Genomic DNA, 21847 nt, shown 5'->3' on the forward strand with positions numbered 1-21847 from the left:
TGACAAACTTGTAAGTTTCAGTCATATGATAGACCCCCTTTATCCTCAGTTTCCCTTTCTGTGGTTTTAGTTACCCATGATCTACTGTGGGTCCAATTTATTAAATGAGAAGGACAAAATTATGGACTAAGATCCTTGGATGGAACACAGCACTAAAGTCACTGACAGATTACAACCTCTACAGCCATACTTTGATGAATTAAAAAGAAAGAGACAAACTTCTAATTATGATGTTCTTCTAAAATGTTATCGTGAAAAACCTTCAACTATCCAGGATCCCCGACCATTGACATTATCTGTTCCTGACATCCAGCCATTGACACCCATGGCTTGATGATCCACGATCATCCAAAGTAGATTTCCCTCCTGAATTACTGCCAGAAGGTCATGAGTAGCCCAATGCTACATCGTAATGCTCCCATCACTAACCCCAGGTCTTACCATGTAGATATTGTATCATCTCACATCATCGCAAGAAGGGTGAGTACAGTACAATGAGATATTTTGAGAAAGAGACCATATTCGCATCACTTTTATTATAGTATATTGCTATTGTTCTATGTTATTATTGTTGTTAATATCTTACTGTACCTAATTTATAAGTTAAACTTTATCGTAAGTATAGATATCCAGAAAAAAAGAGTATATATAGGGTTTGGTAGCAGGTAAGCTTCAGGCATCCACTATCCACTGGAGGTCTTGGAACGTATCCTCTACAGATAAGGGGGAACTACTATGTTAAGCTTTTCTATGTCTTAACGTTTTTCAACAAATTCTCACAGAAATAGACTTTAGTTGGGAACAAATACTTGGTAATTTTATGTAAAGTAAAATATCATCTTTATTTTTGTTATGTCTAATATTAATCACATTTTAGAGACAACAGGCATGAGTCACAGGAACGATAATAATTTTACAAGACTATCATCTTACATGATATTCAGCCATGAGTGAGGTACCTCCAAATGCCTAAACCACATCCTAGATGAAAATTAAGTAACTTTCAAAGTCACACTGAACCTAAGGGGCCTCTAAGATACAATTTTTTAGGAAAAGATCATTGATGATTGTTTAAATGTTTTCCCTTCTACACTGTCCCATCTGCTCATTGTACACTGGCTCTCTAGAGCATTTCACTAACCCCACAGCTTGAGCAAGCCCCATAAAGCAGAGATTCCCAAGCCTACAACTCCAGTGCACAGCTTTCCCTGAGCTCCCAAGCCATATATCCCTTCTACTGTAGAAATACACTTACATGTCCCTAGATGAACAACTTCCAACATGTCTACAGCTGAGGTCAACCTCTCTCTCCCTCTGCCCCTGCTCTCTCCTTCACATTCCTTTATCCATCCCTCTTCCTGTATCCTCTCAGCCAGCAGGCAGATGTCTACTGGTCTGTGAGCCCCTGAGGAACAATGGTTATTTTTCATTGTCTCTGTTCCCCAGGGCACAACAGCCTGAGCAGTACCCAATCAGTGCTCACTCCAAGCTGCTGAGAAAGTGAAGATTTAAAGCCTTTCACGGAGTTAGTAGTGAAAAAAGAAAAAAACAAATTAAAACATTTTATTTCCTTTCCTCGATAAATTAATTCAAAGGTATACTGACAATATGGCCACTTACTGACCCCTGAGTTCTCACATTTTCATCTTCCTTCTGTAGGTAACTCATTTAAAACCTAGAGTGTTTCAGGTACTAGGAAAACAAGAGTAAGCTATTTAAGAGCTATAAATAACTCTTAATTTTCTCTTATAATATGTAGTGAGGCAGGAGTATCTTGTGTGTACATTATACTGTTATTAACTTCTCTAGAACTCTCTATTATGTTCACCTCCTGAGCTTTTAAATATGTGGTCAGTAGATTTTGCCCATTCCAGATTTATTTTTCTGTCATGAAAAGCCACCTATTGCTGAGTCTCTAGGAACCTCTTCAAAGTGGACAACTAGATGTGTTGTTTCACCTAGTCAGGCACATGACAAATGTTTCTTGGGCAATAAAAATAGATGCCAAGCACTTTGTCAGCTGCTGGCAACACAGCATTGAGTAGGATGGACAAAGTCCTTGCCGTGGTAAAGATTAGGATCTAGCAAAGGTGACTGCAAATAAATAAGAGAAACAGAGATGTCCAAAGTGATATGGAGGAGGCAGACAGGGTAACTGCACACATTCTGGAGCTGACTGCTGGACAGTGCAGCTAGACCACAGCGGCTGTATGGAAAACGGGCTCTTGGTGACCACCACTGCCACAGGAGAAGCCCCTTAATAAACATCAAATGAATGGCTAATGTAGCTGGTATCCTCATTTGCAGGAGATGAAACCAACCACTGTAGCACATATTCAGGAATCTTCCAGTATCTTCCTTTCAACAGATCACTTTCCTGGCATCTCTTTGCTAGTCTCAGCAATGGCAATTAGTTCCTCTAACTGTCCATTGAATCCTGGCCCTTTCTCTCTCATCCTGAGGTTTAGTTCCAGATGACCCTGTCCCATTCTACCATCTTCAATCTTTTGCTTTCAAAGTGAGCCTTTATTCATTTTCAAGTAAGTAGTTTCTCTTCATTAGAGCATATATATTTTTTAAAACTTTATTCTGCTTTACCCCTCTTTGACTTGCCTACTGTTGTCATTAAACTTCCAGAGAGAGTCAATTGAAAGAAAAAGACAAGATCGAAAGAAAAGAGTGCATCATCTACTGTCTTATGGGAATAGTACTGCCTAACCAAAGGACATACACTGTAACCTCTCCATAAAGTCCCAGGCCAGAGAACATACACACACGCACACATGCCCACAATCTAGGGCCATTAAGGTGGCCTCTCTGAGTAACAGAGGAAGGAAAAAGTAAGTTTATCTGATTTAGCTGTGGGACTAGGAAGCTTGCCCTGCTGGACACATAATCAGGTGCCATGGGCTGGACCAAAGGCAGAGCAGGGCACAATGCTAAGACAGATTCTGTCGCTCAATAGCTCTGAGGCCAATGTTTTCGTCTTTGAAGCCAAGGGATATTACTACGAAACTGGCATATTTTAAGCTGTTCTCAATAAAATATCAACTTTATGCCATCAATATTCATTTCAAATGCCCATTAGCTATGAAAGAATAGCAATTAGCTAAATAACATGTATTATTAATATTAATACCAATAAGAACGGACCTTTATGGAGTACTATAATAAGGACTTTCACACATTATTCTACTGAATCCCCACAATAAGCCTCTCATGAGTTGTCATCATTCCCATTTTATAGAAGATGAAACTAAAGTTTGAATGAGCTGAATCACACACCTACCTGCCAGGTGGCTAAGTACCAGTAGTGCTACAGAAAAAATACAGATTACCATCCATCATAAAGTGTATGTGTCCACATGCAATACACATGCACACACATACCAAAATACATTCAAAGACACATCATAAACATCCTCTTTTAAAACATCAGGGAAATATTTTTCTTCATCATAAACAGCTGGAAGAAAAAATTAGAAAACAATAAATAATACTGTTTCCTGGTAATCACAAACACTAGAGGCAATTAAGCAAGTTCCCAAATGTTTTCTGAAACAAGTCAGACACACCATCCCCCAATGGCTTATATACCTGGCTTTTCAAAGGCCCAACGAAGCCTAGATTTTCTGCCATCCGCTGAGCTTGGCTGTCCTTTATTCCTTCAAAAATGTCAATTTGCTCCTAGTAAAAATAAATCAAATAAACAAAATTCAGACAGTCAACTGAGAAGATTTACAACCTCAAAAGAAAATGCTTCGTATTTATTTGCAAATGAGTAATTAAAGTGTGGCACCTATCCAGAGATCTCTGAGCAGGGCTACCGCAGATGCCTGTAGGGTATGTTTTAATTAGCAGACCATCTATAAAACAGCTCTTCCAAAAACTATATAATTCTTCATGGTGGCATGCTGACAAGAAACTCTGATGCCAGTTTTCACTTTTAATTACTATACAGATGGCATTGACGAATATTTAGTCAGTTAATTTTTATGACATCTTTTGGAAGACCTCCAAAGTGAGGTTTTCCTGCCTACTATTAGTTAAGTTTAAAGCCTGTCATAGATAGGTTAAATATTACTTTATGATTTAAGCACTCTATTGATGATAATGATTACTGATACCTTAGCTCTACAAAATGCTATTGTCTTAAAGACACCAAGCACTGTCATTATACATTATTTCATGCATCCTCTTAACAAATGGAATGGCCTGCTTTAAATAATGTGAACTTTGAAAACAGCTAGGTGTTATTGGTAAGTCTGCATGTAAAGTCTCAATTCAGTTTCCAAGGTAATTAACTTAAATATATAACATTAGTGAAAATATTTTAAAAGCAATCACAAAAGTATGAGTACAGTAGGTCTTCAAATAACATTACTTCATTCAAGGTCGTTTTGTTATAAGGTTGAGAAAAAAAACAAATCAATTCCCAGCTAAGGCCACTGTCTGTGTGGAGTCTACAAATTCCCCTCTTGTCTGAGTAGGTTTTCTCTGGGTCCCCCGGTTTTCTCCCACATGCCAAATCTGTACATGTTAGGTCAACCGGTTTGTATACACAGTCCCAGTCTGAGTGGGTGTGGGTGTGATGCGGGTGCGGGTGTGGTGTGTGAGTGTGCTCTGCAATGGGATGGTGTCCCATCCACAGTGGGTTCTTTCCTTGCATCCTGTGCTCTAGCCATCAGAGATCCTGAGCTGGAATAACTGGATAAATAATTACCTTACTTGTTTTTATGAAATCTTTCTGAAATGTATACATAGTTCCTATTTATTTTAAAGTGTAACATTAGAAGTGTGTTGGTCTTTATTTAGGAGTTGCGTGATGTTTTTGTGAGCAGAAATATGCCATAGGAACTTAACTCTTGTTTGTATCAATTAGCCTATGTATGGTAACATTGGTTTCCTTATACATCGTTTCCATTCAAGTTGAAGTTTCCAAGAACCTGTTGAGGATGCTAAGTGGGTGTTTATTGTACATTATTCAAAGAGATTTAAGAAATAAAATCTCCCCTTTTCAAAGGGAAACAAAAAATCATTTTCTAAAAGAAATAATGAATGTTTCTGGTGGAAAATTTTAATGCAATTTTGACCCCAAGAACCCAGATTAAAAACTTGAATTTTAGTTCTGAAAACTTATGTTTTTCTCCTTATAGCTGAGGTAGGTTAAGAAGCACTTAATACATATCACCTCATTTAATCCTTATAATCCCACAGGGTAGAAATCACCCCATGTTCATTTTACTGATTTAAAAATGAGGTTTCGAGACTTCGAGAAACTTGTGCTCTGATTAAATCTGATCTCACATCTCTGACTTGAAACTAATCTTAATATCAATAAATGAGTCAAGATTTCAAGGATTGAAAAAAACTGACAGAATCTGGACTTCATAAAGATTCTAGTTTACATCAACAGTACTGAGAGATCTCAAGGCAGTTTCTAGTACATCTACTAAAAGAGAACTCATTCATCGCCTAGGAGAGAATTTCTAGATCATATATAATATTAAATGAAAGAGAGTTAACCATGAGAAACGAAAATATAGCAGTTCTCTCCCATTGGTTAATTCTTGAGGAAGACTGGATGGAAAGGAATCAGAGAGGAAGAAAAGGCAGGAAGAAGGAAAGAAGGAAGGGTGGGAAAAGCAAAGATAAAAAGTCCTTGAACACTAAATACCTTGATTCCACCCAACTTTCAAGTGGATACCTAGAAAGAAAAAGGGCTCAATATCTTCATACCTTAAATTGTAGAAACAGATTTATTGCTCCTGGCCTTAGACTCCACATTAAATATTTAACATCTTCTACAATAACAATCAATTAATAGCGGGTAGCCAGGAATTTAAACATACCTTAAAAATGAGCTCTGGGTTTGAAGCAGCCACCTCTTCAATGTCGACGCCCCCCTGAGGGCTGCCCACCAGCACGGGGCCATTGCAGGACCGGTCCATCAGAATTGCCAGGTAAGTTTCTCTGGAAATGTCTAAGGCTTCAGCAACCATCACCTACCACATTAGTGGGAAAGTCAAATTAATTCAGCATTAAGCTGATTTCTACTTGGAAATCTATACAAACTTGCTACACCAAACGGCTTCATTTTCAGGCTCTTAAAGCCCAGTGAGTGAGTTTGCAGAGCTTTGAGTTCTGCTCTCATGGTGCACACAATGCCCATTTTCACCTCCTTAATTGATCCTGTTAACCTGTTCAAGTGACACGTATTTGGTTTGCCTCAAGGAACCTTCCCACTTTAATCTTCTTTTTTTCCTTCCTCAAGAAACTGTGTCACTTAAGAAATACTCTAGAGAAGTGGCTGTTATTTTAATTTGAGATATTAACAGTACATATATATATATATTACTACACCGACTTTTCTCAGATTTCTCTGGTGGAAAACCAAGTATCATGGCCACAGACGGATTCTTTTACAGTATGTCTGATGCTTCATAGGTTTGTATATTTCTGTCTCTTTGATTACTATATTTTATCTTGTTTTATACTTTCTTTTAATTTACAAACAGAATATTTACTTGTTCAAAAATAATGGAAACAACACCAAAAATATATAAACGAGAAAGTGAAAGCAGCCCCCTGCCGCATAGCTCTACCTCAAACAAACCCCTCGGGCCCCAGAAGTCAGCACAGATATGAGCCTAGCAGGAACCTTTGTGATAACTAGAAAAAGGCACCCCTTCCTCTGGGAGTATGTGGTCACTTGCCAGGACCATGACTGGGCAAGGGACAAGTGGGATGGAAGAATGTCATTCAATTCCACGAGTGAGTGGGGACTCACTCCCTCAGCCAGGTGTCCTTTTGCTCTGTAGGACTTGAACTGCATGTTACAGCCCCACTGGGAAAACCACTGCTAACATTCTAGTCCTTTTCTACGTATCTGCAAGTGTTGCAGTAATGGAATCATCAGGAAGCATATTATACACACTAGGATGCCTTTCTTTTTTTTAAATCCCTTTTTTTTTTTTTTTTTTTTTTTTAAGACAGAGTCTCATTCAGTAACCCAGGCTGTAGCGCAGTGGCATGATCTCAGCTCACTACAACCTCCGCCTCCCTGCAACCTCTGCCTCCCATGTTCAAGCGATTCTCATGCCTCAGCCTCCCGAGTAGCTCGGCTTACAGGTACCTGCCACCATGCTTGGCTAATTTTTGTATTTTTAGCTGAGACGGGGATTCACCATGTTGGCCAGGCTGGTCTTGAACTGTTGACCTCAAGTGATCTACCTGCCTCGGCCTCCCAAACTGCTGGGATTATAGACATAAGCCACCACGCCTAGCCTCTTTTTTAAAATCTTAATACTACAACTTAAATATCTTGCTAAGGTCTTCTCTCTTCATTGTGATTACATGGTACTTATATGACAATATTTATTTAACCATGTTCCTGCTTTTATTTGTTTTTATTATTATTATTATTTTGAGACAGTCTTGCTGTGTTGCTCTCAGGCTGGAGTGCAATGGCACAACCATGGCTCACTGGAGCCTTGACCTCCCAGACGCAAACGATTCTCTCACCTCAGCCTCCTGAGTAGCCGAAACTACAGGCATCGTGCCTCCATACCCACCTAATTTTTGCTTTACTTTTTGTAGAGATGGGGTCTCGCTATGTTGCCCAGGCTGGTCTCAAACTCCTGGATTCAAGCAATGCACTCACCTCGGCCTCCCAAAGTGTTGGGATTACAGGCACGAGTCATGGTTCCTGGCCTGCTGATAGACATTTACATGAACTTCAATTTTCCTAAAATGCTACTTTCCTAAAATGTGAGTATTTTTGTACATATATCTTTATTCATTACTTTTAGTATCCCTGTAGATAAGTACCCTAAAACTGAAATGTCTAAGTTTTAAACTGTGAATATTTAAAATTTTGATAAGTACTGTCCAAGTGCTTGAGAGAGGTTGTTCCAACTTATACACCTAAAGAGAACAGTGAAAGATGTCTTGGGTGTTTAAAGAACATAAAAACAATCCCATAAATAATCAGTAATAGATGTGAAAACAATGAAAGCAGTTACACTGCTTTTCTTTTTTTTTTGAGACAGAGTGTCGCTCTGTCGCCCAGGCTGGAGTGCAGTGACGCGATCTCAGTTCACTGCAAGCTCTGCTTCCCGGGTCCACACCATTCTCCTGCCTCAGCCTCCCGAGTAGCTGGGACTACAGGCGCCCGCCACCATGCCCAGCTAATTTTCTGTATTTTTAGTAGAGACGGGGTTTCACCATGGTCTCAATCTCCTGACCTCGTGATCCGTCCACCTGGGCCTCCAAAGTGCTCGGATTACAGGCATTAGCCACCGCACCTGGCCACACTGCTTTTCTTACAAGTAGTTTGGTGATGGGTTCCACAAAAAAAGTTACAGATTAAGGATTAAGTAGCATTAGATTTTAACTACTCAGATACCACAAAAATACTTCAGTTTTAGGTCACATGAAATGGGATAAATATATGATGATCTAAAAAGCTATAATGGAATGAATACAGAACTCCTCTTTTTCAAACTTTTTTTGAATTTATCATTAGTTAAAAATAAAACATACAGGTCCTCCTATTGATTTATCAGAAATGGAAGTTCATAAGTATATAAAAACTATTTCTCAGCACACAGTGTTAGAATTAGCACAGAACCATTCTGATTTAAAGTTGATTTTTCTCACCAACAATGAAGGTCAAACCATCAGTCAGTACTTAATTCTCTCAGCCTTCAGGCTGCCTGAAACCGTCAATTCTTTCAGAATTTCTGATTGAGGAGCAGGACAATATTTGAAGCAAAAATACTTAGCCCTATTGTTTCCTTATAAAATACAATAACAACTTGTCATTTATAGAAATAACAAAGTTTACCTTTCTAAGCATCAACATTCATACAAACATTTTAAGAAATTAAGATAGTCATTTCTTCTAAAACTTTCTCTAGAAGAGAAAGCTGTTTTAAGAAATTTGGCACAAAATACAAAATGAGGAATGTGTTTGGTATATGCTTTCAGGTCTACTGGCATAACACTGTTCATTTTCTAATACAGAGTTAGTTTAGTGAATAATACTTAATGACTTTCAGTAGTTATTCTTAGAGGCAACACAAAATTATAATTTTTTAGGATAAGTGTCATTCAAGAGTCCTATTCTTAATCTTCAAAAATGTTGACAGATGTGCTCTGTATTCCACCAAATTTCTATTTGTGAAGCCCAGCTGCTGTCTGAAACAGCTCTTGCTTCATAGGAGTAATGTATGACTCTTTAAGACAATGTCACCAGGAAAATGATAATTATCAAGAGATAATTCAAGAAATTTTACACAACAAAGACCAGTTTGTTGACACCGTCATGCCTTCCAAATGACTGAGGATGACAGAGTATTTTAGGAAGTGTTGTAGAGAAATCTAAACGGACAAACACTCATCCCTGAGCAACTCCATTAGATACATTTCAAAAGAGCTTCACCTGTGAGTTACACAAAGACTATGTTGACACGTCCTCTTTGTGGAGTCCACCAGTATAGAAAGCTTTTTAACTTTCTTTGACCTATCTACCACTGAATCTGTTTTCTTAAAAATATCATGCTACTTGAATTGTGGTCAGGAGATGAGTGCTAGCGCACAAACTATTTGTAACACACCCATGAACAGAGAAGATTAAAAGTACATTCTTGAATTTTAAATTAATTACAGAGCAGTAACCACTATTTGTACTGAATCCTGGATCACGTGATGAGTAGCACTGTCTCATGGGCCCTAGTACTAGCCCCAGGAACACATAACGCATTGGCACAGACTTAGAAAACAAATATCTGATGTGTATAAATGTGTGTATGTGTTTAATAGCTTCTCAAATAAATTTAGAATCAAAAACTTCTATAATCTGGGGACTTCTACTTTTGAGAAAATGGAGTAGACATATTTTTCCCTATTCTTCCTGCTAAGTACAAATAAAAACCTTGGACATATATATACATAAAACTTAAGGTGACTCTGAAAGTTATAGAGAAGAAGGGAGACTAGCTAGGGAGCTTAAAGTCCAAGGAAGCGCATAGTAGTGAGTCTCCTGTGTTTTCTTTGGCCTCATAAATCTTAGGCAGGGTGCTGGGTGCTAGAGAAGCCAGCAACCCAAAAACATTAACAGACACAGACAAAGAAATCTCCAGGCTCACATGGTTTCACTAGGGAAGTTCACTAAGCATTTAACAAGAAATCAACACCAACTAACAATGAGTATGTTGGACACTGAAATTAAGAATCCAGTGCCACTTGTAATTGCTGTAAAAGAGAACAATGTATGTGTAAATCTAACAAAACATATACCAAACGTATATGCTGAAAACAATACAACACTGATGAAATAAATCAAAGGAGGCCTAAAAAAAGGAGAGACATATCATATACATGGGTTGTAAGACTTAATATAACAAAAAATCAATTCCCTCCAAATTCATATACAGGTTTAGTAAGATTCCTATCAAAATCTCCGCAGGATTTTTTCATAAAGACAATATTGTTCTAGATTGTACATAAAAAGGCATAGGAACTAAAATGGGTAAAACTGTTTTGGAAAAGAAGAATAAAGCAAGAAGAGTTATTCTACTCAATTTCAGAACTTACATAAATATAGTAATTAAGATTCTGTGTTGTTGGTGGAGGGACAGACACAAAGATCAATGGAACAAAATAGAAAACCCCAAAACAGACCCAAAGAAATATGCCTAGCTGAATTTTGACAAAGATGTAAAAGCAATTCAATGGAGAAAAGATAAGCCTTTTCAAAAAATGGTGCAGGAGCAATCGAATATCACATCCCCCTTACCCCTTAAAAAATAACCTTGACCTAAGTCTCACAATTTATTTAAAAGTTAGCTCAAAATGGATCACAAACCTAAATATAAAACAGAAAACTATAAAACATCTAGAAAAAAATATGAGAAAATTTTTATTACATAAGGCAAGGTAAAGAGGACTTAGACCTGATACTAAAAATGTATAATCCATAAAGGAAATACTGATGTATTGAACTTCATCAAAATCAAACACTTTTGCCCTGCAAATGACCCTGTTGAAAAAATGAATATATATTGTTTTGCGGTTCTGGAGGCTGGGAAGTCCAAGATCAGTGCACTGCCATTTGGTGACACGGCCTTTCTTGCTTCATCCTCACATGGCAGAAAGTGGAAATGCAAAACAGGTCTAAGCTAGTTCCCTTCAGCCCTTTCATAAGGCACTACCAGGGATGTCCAATATTTTGGCTTCCCTGGGCCACACTGGAATAAGAAGGATTGTCTTGGGCCGCACATAAAATACACTAACGATAGCTGAGCTAAGAAACTAAAATTGAAAAAAATCTCATAATGTTTAAGAAAGGTTACAGATTCGTCTCAGACCACTTTCAAAGCCATCCTGGGATGCATGTGGCCTGTGGGTTGGACAAGCTTGCACTAATCCATTCATGAGAGCAGAGCCTTCATGACTAATCACTTCCCAAAAGGCTCTACCTCTTAATGCCACCACAATGGGGATTAAATTTCAACACGCATTTTGGAGGGAACATTCAGACTATAGCATCCATGAACAGACAATTCACCAATGACAATCTACAGATGGCGAATAAGCACATGAAAAGATGTTCAACATCTCTAGCCATTAGGGAAATGCAAATTAAAATCACAACGAAATATCACTACACACCCATAAGAATAGCTAAAATAATACCACCACCACCAAATACGGGCTAGAATGTGGAGAACCCTGATCACTTACACATTGCTGATGGCAATGCAAAATGGAACAGCCATGCTGGAAAACATTCGTTAGTTTCTTAAGAAAACTAATCATACAACTTCCATATAGCCCAACAATTATCCCCCAAAATGAACATTTATATTTATACCAAAAACATGTTCATGAATGTCCAGAGTGGCTTTATTTGTAATAACCAAAAACGAACCAACCCAGATGTCTTTCAACAGATGATGGTTAAAAAAACTGTGGTAGGTACATCCATATCATAGATTGCTACATAGCAAGGAAAAGGACTGTAATGGGATTATTACACATTGGATGCCTGTATCAAATCATCTCATGTACCTTGTAAATATATACACCTACTATGTACCCACAAAAATTAACAAAAGAAAATGGAACTAAATACTGATAAATACAACAACTTAAGAGTTTTCCACAAAACTCTCCCTGAAAAGTAAAAACAGGATGTTACCACTGCACTGTCCTGCAGCATGGTGCACTGGTAGAGACCACTGATCTGTGATGCTATGTTAATGGAGCAGACAGCTGTTATCCCAAAAGGCGGGACCCTAATTTGCTGTTAGGACACGACCTTCTAACCATGGATGCTTTTCAGGGCTGACACATGTGATCTGTGTAGTTGTATAGGGATTTAACGTTTAGCAATGGCTGTCTTGAAATTTTAACATGAGTCCCCTGCCTTTTTATTTTGCACTGGATTCTGCAACCCAGATAGCTAGTTCTAGTGTCTGGATACACAAAAGGGATGGTGAAAGGTAGACTGGCAGGAGGGAGAGTTAGGTTCTGCTCTCAGCTCTACCACTCACAATTTCATGATTGAGGCAGGCCACTTTCCTGTGGGCTTTATTTTCTATGTGTGGATGAGGGGTGTGTGTCCACATGCTATACATACTTGGGTGCTTCAGCTGATCTTCCTAATGAAATATAGTCCCAGCAATAAAAATGGCTCAAAATTGTAGTCATCCCAAAATAAGGAATGGGGCATTTAGAAAAACAACCACAATAGGTAATTCTGACAGACACACCTGGAGTTGAGGGCCACTGTGTGGGAGCAGCGAATGTCCCTCATTGAGTATAAGGCTGTCATAGCAAGCACTTCTCAACTAAACAGAATACATCTGTGTTCTCAGAGGGACAGCCATTGCTTGGTCACTCACCCTCACCCACTTTTGCTAAATGCTAATGATAATAAATAATATTACTATCATAGAGCCCTTTTTATTTCTTTTCAAAGACATACCACTTACTAAACAGATTAGATGAGCTTTAAAAAATAAAATGGCACATTGCCAAAGAGCAGTATTTCATTAGATTCTGTCAACAACTAAAGGATGGTTTTCTTTTCTATTTTTTAACACATACACAGAAAATGACCCAAAGCATCCATATTACCTTGTTAACTTTCACACCTTCTTTTGGAGTTTGTTTTGTCGCTAGATTGTACCCAATCATCTGTTTAGCCAACTGTCCCACAACATTTGGGCTAAGAGAGAGAGAAAACAAGCAGAAAATGAATGTTTATTGAAAATCATTTTAAAGCAGAGTCCTTACACAGAGTCTCATGTCTACAATGCAAAGGGTTCACCTTCACCCTCACAAAATCCATGCGTCTTTCTGCTTATGTGCTGCGTGTTTAGCACTGTACTAGAGGTTCACTGAGAGCAAAATAAAAATGAGTTCATGAATGAATAAATAAAACAAAAGATGCTTTGTGACCTCTTCACCCAAAAAAGCTACAGTCATAGTAAAGAGATAATGCTAAAATGCATACCAGAATCAGATAAGAGTGGACTGAAGATCTGGCAGCGGAAAACTAGGGAGATATTGAACAATGAGAGGGATAGGAAGAGGGTAAAGATCAAAGTAAATAGTAAAAAGGTGTGTGACAGGAACAGGGAGGAGAGGAAAGTGTTCAGTGCTACGAGACACAGTAGATGAAGGTGAAAAGACAGGCTCAAATAAAGGAAAGCTTGGACTATCAGAAGGGAGGTACCCCAGATGCCACTGGTAATGGGGAGTCACTGCAGGTTCTTGAATAGGAGTGACATTATGGAAGTAGCATTTCAGTTGGAAGTGGTATCATTTCCAACATTTATGATGAATCATTGATTGTCTAGGAGAGAAGGACTGTCAAGTTTTCACCAATTAGTAAGAATAATCATTTTATGGGAGCAGAAGGGAAACTAGGCTACTGCCAGAGCCCTCTACCTATGATTTCAGTTTCTTCTAGTTGCTTTGGCCCGCTCCTACCCCACCACAAGCATTCTCAGTGTGCCCTTCAATCTTGAGCAAGATCTTCCATAACTGCTTGGCCGAAAGACAAGGAATAACAACCTCCAGACTTACTCTTTTGTTAAATGAACACCTCCTTTCAAACCACTATTGAAGACACCTTTTCCTCTTCCTCCAGCTAAGATCTGGGCTTTTAAAACAATTTCTTTTGCATCTGAAAAAGAAAAATCCAGAGTTGGTAACTGATTTTAAATTTTTGTTTGTTTTTTAAGTAATAAGGAAAGCAATAATGGCACATAACTTCCAAGTAACTGGTAAAAGCTCTCTCAAACTAACTTGGAAAATAAATGCAATGAAGAACTTAAAAAAAAAAAAAAATCAATGTGCCTAATACAGAGCTTGTTTACTGAGGATATTCAAATGCTTCCTACCAGTTTAATCATCTAATACTTGACCTTCCCAAGGGAAAGCAAGGCATGTGTTCCCTTGCTCTTTTGAGTGTGTCAGAAGCAGCTAAATAAATCCTGGAAGGAGGTATTAATTTTACTGTGCAATGGCACTCCCATATGGCAGAGGCACCAGTCTGCCAGTAAGAGGAGCTAACCATCAGAGATGTCAAAGGGAAGACTGGATTGTGTGGGGGAAGGTTTAAAGACAAGACACAAAGGTCAGAGTTAATAACTGCATTATTGGAAACCAACAGTTTTCTGAGCAGTTGTTCTATATATTGATAGGGTTGGGCAAGGGAGGAGGCAATGGATTAAAACTAAAAGCAAGCAGTATTTTAAAATTATTGGCAAGGTAACAAAATATCCTGGGGCAAAGTAGTTGTGGAATCTTTGTTTCTCTTCACACTCCAGGAATGAAAGAACTCTCTAATCTTGACTTTTTAGATGAGAGTTATTAACACAAGTATGTTCCCTTGCAGGGAAGCTGGGTGCGTGAAGTAGCCCAGTGACAAATGGGGTCTTTAGCAAACAGGGTAGCTCCCCTCCCCAACTACCAAAAAAAAAAAAAAAAGCCTCCAAATCAAATATGTTTAATAAACCAAATAGCACACATCTGCAGACCACAGCTGATACTGACATCCTCTGTTTGTGAGTCATCTTTATTTAAAATCAGAGAACCCAATCGATCCTCTATAAGGCCGTGAGAGTATTCTGGTTCAGTATACCAGATTTAGAATCTGCAAACCCAGGTTTCAATCTGGCCTTCATCCCTCACCCAGCTGTGTGACATGAGGCAAGTTACTTAATGTCTCTGAAACTCGGTTTATTCAACTGTGAAATGATGATGAGGGCTGTTTTAAAAATTAAATGAACACACATGAATGCTTTATCCCAGAGCCTGAAAACTCATGATTAATTAAAAACTATTGCCTCGACCAGTTAGTTCATTCATTACCTTTGTATATTGTAAAGAATGAAAGGGATCATTACAGAGATAGCTAAACCAAAAAACTAACATTTTGTTGGTATCTGCCACTGCTCAATGAAGCAAGCGCTCCATTAAGTTTGGTTATTTCAGCTATTACTGTCACTGTCATCATCACTGTTACTCACAAGCAAGCAGGTAAAGGTTCAAATGGAAAGAGCCGTGAAAGGTTTTATCATGAAGGCAATAGGGAGCTACAGAAGTATTTTACAGAAGGCATTCGGCCAGCTGATGTCACACCATTGAGGCTCCTTCACTGTCTTTATTGGTTAGTCTTCTTGTCTCCTATATTTGCTTACACTCAGAAAGCTGAAGCCCACCTTTTTCTCAGAAGCAAACACAGTTTTTTCTTAGAATGCTGTCCTGTGTACCCTCTGGCAATAATTTCTGCCCTAGATACGAACCATCACAACATCGGTCAAGCCCTGTCTTAAAATAAACTGGTTTCCCTCAAGCTGAGTAGAAGACAAATTAATTGTCAGAAACTTACAAGGAAAGCAACCAAGTAAAATGAATGCACTGCATATTTAGCATACTGTAAGAACAGTAGTAAGAGCAAGGATATCGGAGTTAAACAGACCTGGCTACAATCTCCAACTCCACCTGTCACTTTCTTTGCAGAGAAGAAACAACTGAGATTCAGAAAGGTAAAAGTAGCATGCCCCTCTGTAAAGCAGTCATATTGAAGGAGTCTACAGTGTAAGGATGATGTGAAGAATAAATGAAATATAGTAAAGTGCCTGGCACACTTTTTTAAGTCAAAATATGACAGCTATCATCATTATAATAATTTTCAGCAATTAAGAAAAAATGGCACACAGGAAGACATTTCCTATTTTTCTTTGGAAGACATCAACTGGAAAAATACTTTTTGCTGTCTACTCAACTTTTTAATTGTGATCACTTCAAATTCTTTAAAATAACTGGCATTCCATTGCCATTATCATTTTTCATATCCTTGTCATCCCAAAGAGATGCCTTCCTCTCTGAGCTTTCCAGCAGCAAAACCTGAAAGCCAGAGAGAATACCTAATTGGGCATTGTTAATTGGCACTACATAGGCTTGATTAGATCAGCTTTAGTCATGAACCATCAAGACACAGAAACAGTTGTATCCTCAATGAAATGCTGTCAATTAAACGTGTCGCTATTTGACCTCCAGCCAAAAGCATTTCATGCAAAACAGTTGGTAGACCAAGCAACCAGTTCAGAGACTCTGAAACCATAGATCAGGACAAATAGAAAAAGACAACCTATGCACATCTGCAACATACACCCCAGGCCAAAAATGAGTTCACTAAAATCATCTCTTCTGATTAAATCTCAAGTGCTAAATCAATATAGTAAGTCAGCAAGTCAGCAGTCCAAAGTAAAGCAAGTTTTTCTCATCTTGAGAAAAACTCTCATGAAGTAATTTAATTCAATCCTTATTTACTCAAGGTGCTGAAAATTAAGTAAAATGACTAAATCCCACTCAACAGTAACTCGTCTCTTCATTCAGTATTTACCAAATTGATTCACATGTACTAAATGTCACTGTGTCTATTTATTTAAAGATCTGATCTCTCCCAAAGCTCAAATTTCTTTTTTTTTTTTTTGACATTGCCTCTTGCCCCAATCCTAAACAGTATTAGAAAAGAAAAAAAATTCCAATACATGAAATGCAATTTTTGTCTGAATAAGATGATTTAACCATCCTTTAGAAAAACAAGCTAACAGGACAGAGGAAAATAACCCCAATAGGTATTGGGGTTTTTTTTCGGTTTTTTTCTTTTTTCTTTTTTTAGACAGAGTCTCACTTTGTCACCCAGACTGGAGTGCAGTGGTGTGATCTTGGCTCACTGCAACATCTTCCTCCCAGGTTCAAGCGATTTTCCTGCCTCAGCCTCCCGAGTAGCTGGGATTACAGGCACGTGCCACCATGCCCAGCTAATTTTTTGTATTTTTAGCAGAGACAAGGCTTCCCATATTGCTCCAGCTGGTCTCAAACTCCTGAGCTCAGGCAATCTGCCCATCTCAGTCTCCCAAAGTGCGAGGATTACAGGCATAAAATAGATTTTATATAGAAGTGGACTGCAACCTAGACGTTGATAATTATATTATTGGACTCTGAGTTGGTATAACTCGGGTCTGGATAACTCCAAAGTCTTTGCTCTTAATTGCTATTTTTATATGCAGCAGCCTAAGTATGCAATGTCTTCACTCAATTTTGTTCATTTCCTAGTGAGTTTCTGAAAATAACCAGTACTCATGGCTAGGTTTTCACTCAGTTTAATGGGAACCAGTTTATTAGAATTTACATATATTTTCGTAGAAAACACTGTAAGACGTACCTGACAAACTTATAAACATGTAAGACTCTCAAACACAATATCACTTAAGAGAATGATATTTAGAGCCATTTAAAAAGTCTAAGTAAAACCTCACTCTGTGGTTTTTTTTACTTTATTGGCTGAATTATAACAATGCTTTTGCAAATGTTTTCTTTTCATTCTTTACCACAAGTGTTATTCTAATTATAATACAGTTTTATACCAATTTTTATAGATCCCCAATAGTCACATGCTGGATAATAAACATTCTTGGAAGCAGCGGATCTAAAGGGAAAAAATCAATTCATTAAGAAAAGCATAATCTAAATAGAATACACATTTTTAATTAAGCAAGCTTTGTAAAATGTGGTTCACTTACTTTTCTTAGAGATGGCTTTCTGAAAACATATTTACACAAAGTAATGTTCACAAGACATATTTCAGAGCCATAACAGGAATCATAGTAAATGCCTGAAATGTTAATCAAATATATTTACAAAAGCAAGTTATTTTCAACTACTTTTTAAAAACAGTTCAGTGATGAATCAACTATTTGTGTTACTGAGCTGGTTTTTATTCAGCATTGCTCTTTTCTAAAATATAATGCTTTCCTAAATGCTAAATGTATCACTGATACTGCAATGAGATGACTACTACAACGATCATCTATTTGGAGTCAATAATGTTGGACTTGTTGTGGAAACTCATTGCCATGTTTCACTGACTGGAGCAAAACTGGAATATCCCAGTTCTCAGCACAATTGTATTGTGTAACACATAGCATGGCAATCGCCTTTCATGAGATTTGATAGAATTCCTAATTGAGAAAGTTAAATTGTATTGCAGAATTTCAGACTTACCTATTACCAGAAGGCAAGGAGAAGGGAAAGTGAAAGGCAAGAGAAGAGTCGAAAGATACTAGGTAAAGACGAACTTTAATAAAGAATATACAATTACATAGAGATAAGCTAGAGGCCTCGGTGCCAAATTCCTGAAGGAAATGAGCTCACTTCTATGTTTGCATTATGACTTCAAAACCCAAACATAAAAATAGAGAGTTACCAATCTTCAATCATTACTATAATATCACATATAGACTGACACATATTTCCTCAAGTTGCAACTGGGTTGGTGGGAATAAGATGATACTGTGATAATTCTCCATATGTCCAAAGGCATCTTTGAGACTGAAATAATTATTTCAGTTTTCAACATGTCTGACATGGACTTTTCAAATTTGGGAGAGAATTTCAAACACACAGCACATTAGAATAAACCACTTCACCGCTGGTCACATCACTTGACTGAATGAGACTGGAGATATGCGGCTTCCCAGTAGACTGCTGCCCATCAGAGATTTGAATCGTATATGTCTAAAACAGCCACTTTCAAATATAAGTAAAAGACAGAAATAGAACCATCTCCAGGACAAGGATTTTGTGATACAAATAGGAAGTTATCCAGGGAGATATTATTTCAAATCAAGAAATCCTTAACTGATAAGGCTTTCATGTAAGTTTTAAATCTAAAATTTCCTTTTGAATATGATTCCATATTATGAAAAAAAATCCTTTATTTGGATACTGTGGGGGCATGATAATGCCATTTTTAAGAGTTTGAGTCTTTAAAAATGGTAATATCTTAACACAAAACATATTTATGCTTTCGATGGAATAATTTTAATTTTAGTCCCTACAAAAATTCCTGAAGTTTATTAAATCATTGTTTTTTCATATTTGCCATACTCTTTAAAATATTGTATATTTATTACTGTATTATAGGCCACATTAAAATCTGTAATACAAATTAGGCTACTCTTCTGATCTTGTCACTAATCTTACTTATTGCTTTCATAACCGTTAATATACATTTTGTTGGTGATAAAATTTTTAAAGGTAGATAAAAATTACCTCTAGAAAAACCCAATTCAATTGTAATATCTTACTATTTCTTCTCAGTAAAAGATACAGTCTTGCTCTTTTCATGTAGTTTAATACTAGTAAGCCAATCTTACACTGTGTCAATTATATTAAAAGATATATTTCTACACAAAAGCCTTAGGACAGAACTCCCTAACACTGATGGCAAAAAAAAAAAAAAAAAAAAAAAAAAAAAACCCATGTGACCTCATTCAACACCCATAACTAATTAAAGAATTTTTAACACTGTAAGAATGAAACCACAGGACATTAAACATATCTTCTGCAGATGAAGCCACTTGAAGAAATGACAGTTTTTCAGAAGAATACAAGTTTCTTCAAAAGAACAAACTTCCAGAAGAAATCTCTACTGATTAATTAGTTTAGAGCAATCGTATTATGATATACATTGACAGTAAAAATACCTGTGTAACACTTGTAATTTCAAGAGATGCTGGAAACAGTCATGGAAGATGAAAAGCATTTATGAAAGCCAAAAGTATTTCTACTGTGCTATGTGTACGTATTTAAAGAGAAGGAATGATAAAGGAAAACTAGCTATAAAAAAAAATCATGTTTCCCCCTGATTTTCAAACCAAAGATGTGAGTCAGCCAGGGTTCAATTAAGGAAGCAGAACTACTATGACTTATAGACAAGGGATTTATTATAGGAATCAAAGCTTGCACAATTACAAGAGGAGGTGAGAAAGGGCAGGTCTAAAAGTGAGGTTGGAGGATCCTAGAAGCCCCCAGCCAGTCAAGCAGAGGTATCAGCACCTCCAGATAGAGAAGTGGATGGCAAAGGAGGAGGTGGGGAAAAGGACTTGGGACTTGCTACCAAGTGCTACAGTTTGGATGCATGTCCCCACAAAATCTCTCGTTGAAATTTGATCTCCAGTGTTGGAAGACAGGCCTAATTGGAGGTGCTTGGATCATGGGAGAGGATCCCTTATGAATAGATTATCTGGAACTTAAAACAAAATTAAATTTAAAAATAAATAAATAAATAAATAAATAATCCATCCTCACACAAATTCTGTGCAAACTCCTCTTTTAGTCAACTCGACCCAAAACTATACAGGGAAGGGAATCCTGGAAAATGTAGTTCCAGCTTAAACAAAGTGACACAGTACAAGTCATCACACCTGATAGCTAAAACATCTGACAGCAGAGCCCACAAGTGTTGTGGGTTCAAAATGAACAGCTCTGAAACGTTTCTGAGTGGCTTGAGACTCCATCTCTCCTTTGGCTGCATATTACTGAAGGCTACTTGACATTAAGGGGATTCTCTTGTCGACCATAACCAGTGATGAGGAAGGGTAGAACAAAAGGTGGCCACAGTCAGAACAGCCCTCGGTGTGCACACACTCATATCCTGCTGGTGGAATATAAACTCATGAAGGTTTCATTTTCAGAGCCAAATGGAATGACTGTGAACTTTAAAATGTATGTAATACATACAATGTCTTGCTGCACCTATATTTAAAGATGTTTGTTTCACTTTTATAGCAGTATTACTAATATTCAGAGATCATCCACCTTCTTGATTAGAAATCTTATATTTTCCTTAATTTCTGTTATTTAAATCCATTCCTCTCTCAGACCCTCCCCCATTAGTGATGGGCGCCCTCATAGGCAATCACAACTGTAGAGAATCTTTGCCCTGCTGTCTGTTCATCACCATCATTCACTGCCTATGGTCTCTGGACCATACTCCTGCCAGTGTTCTCGAGGTATTCCTGTCCACAAGGAAGGTGAGGACAATCCTTCACCTTCACATGAGTAGGTCCTTTCAGAGGGGATCCTAAAGCATTGTGGCTGAGCCTTTAGTGACAGTTTTTTCTTTAAAGCATGGACTATATGAACACCCTCCAGGGAAGACTCTGGCTCAATCAGGCACCACTTCACGCTAAACCTGAGACCACTGTGCCTGCAGATCACCAGGCCCTGCTGCCCAGTCATCTCCTTCTCATTCAGACACATCATCCCTCAGGAACCCTTCACCTCTCCAACCCATTCTGCTCTTTAGAGGAACTCATTTTCCAGACAGTCAATGCAGACTGAAATCAAACTCCCTCTCACAGGTCCTGAGCCCAGTGCAAATCAAGGAATCAGGCGGGGCAACTTATTTCATACAGCTGAAAAAATCACAACAGTTAAAAAGTATCTGGAATCTTTGAAGGCAATTAGGAAGGCC

At 37.8% G+C, this 21847-nt stretch overlaps 1 protein-coding gene across 1 annotated transcript in view; it reads right to left on the bottom strand.

Annotated features, from left to right (window-relative positions):
* LOC104661533 (succinate--CoA ligase [GDP-forming] subunit beta, mitochondrial) overlaps positions 1 to 21633 on the bottom strand; it is a 151068-nt gene extending 129435 nt beyond the window's left edge. Inside the window, exons 1-5 of the mRNA XM_030937439.1 lie at positions 21342 to 21633; positions 14101 to 14200; positions 13147 to 13237; positions 5853 to 6005; positions 3598 to 3687 (exon numbers count right to left, since the gene is read on the bottom strand). Of these exons, the coding sequence (XP_030793299.1) occupies positions 3598 to 3687; positions 5853 to 6005; positions 13147 to 13237; positions 14101 to 14200; positions 21342 to 21633 (726 nt within the window). The remainder of the gene's footprint in view (positions 1 to 3597; positions 3688 to 5852; positions 6006 to 13146; positions 13238 to 14100; positions 14201 to 21341) is intronic.
* Between the last annotated feature and the right edge of the window lie 214 nt (positions 21634 to 21847).

This window comes from Rhinopithecus roxellana, chromosome 1 (genome assembly GCF_007565055.1).
Source record: "Rhinopithecus roxellana isolate Shanxi Qingling chromosome 1, ASM756505v1, whole genome shotgun sequence".
Lineage (NCBI taxonomy): Eukaryota > Metazoa > Chordata > Mammalia > Primates > Cercopithecidae > Rhinopithecus > Rhinopithecus roxellana.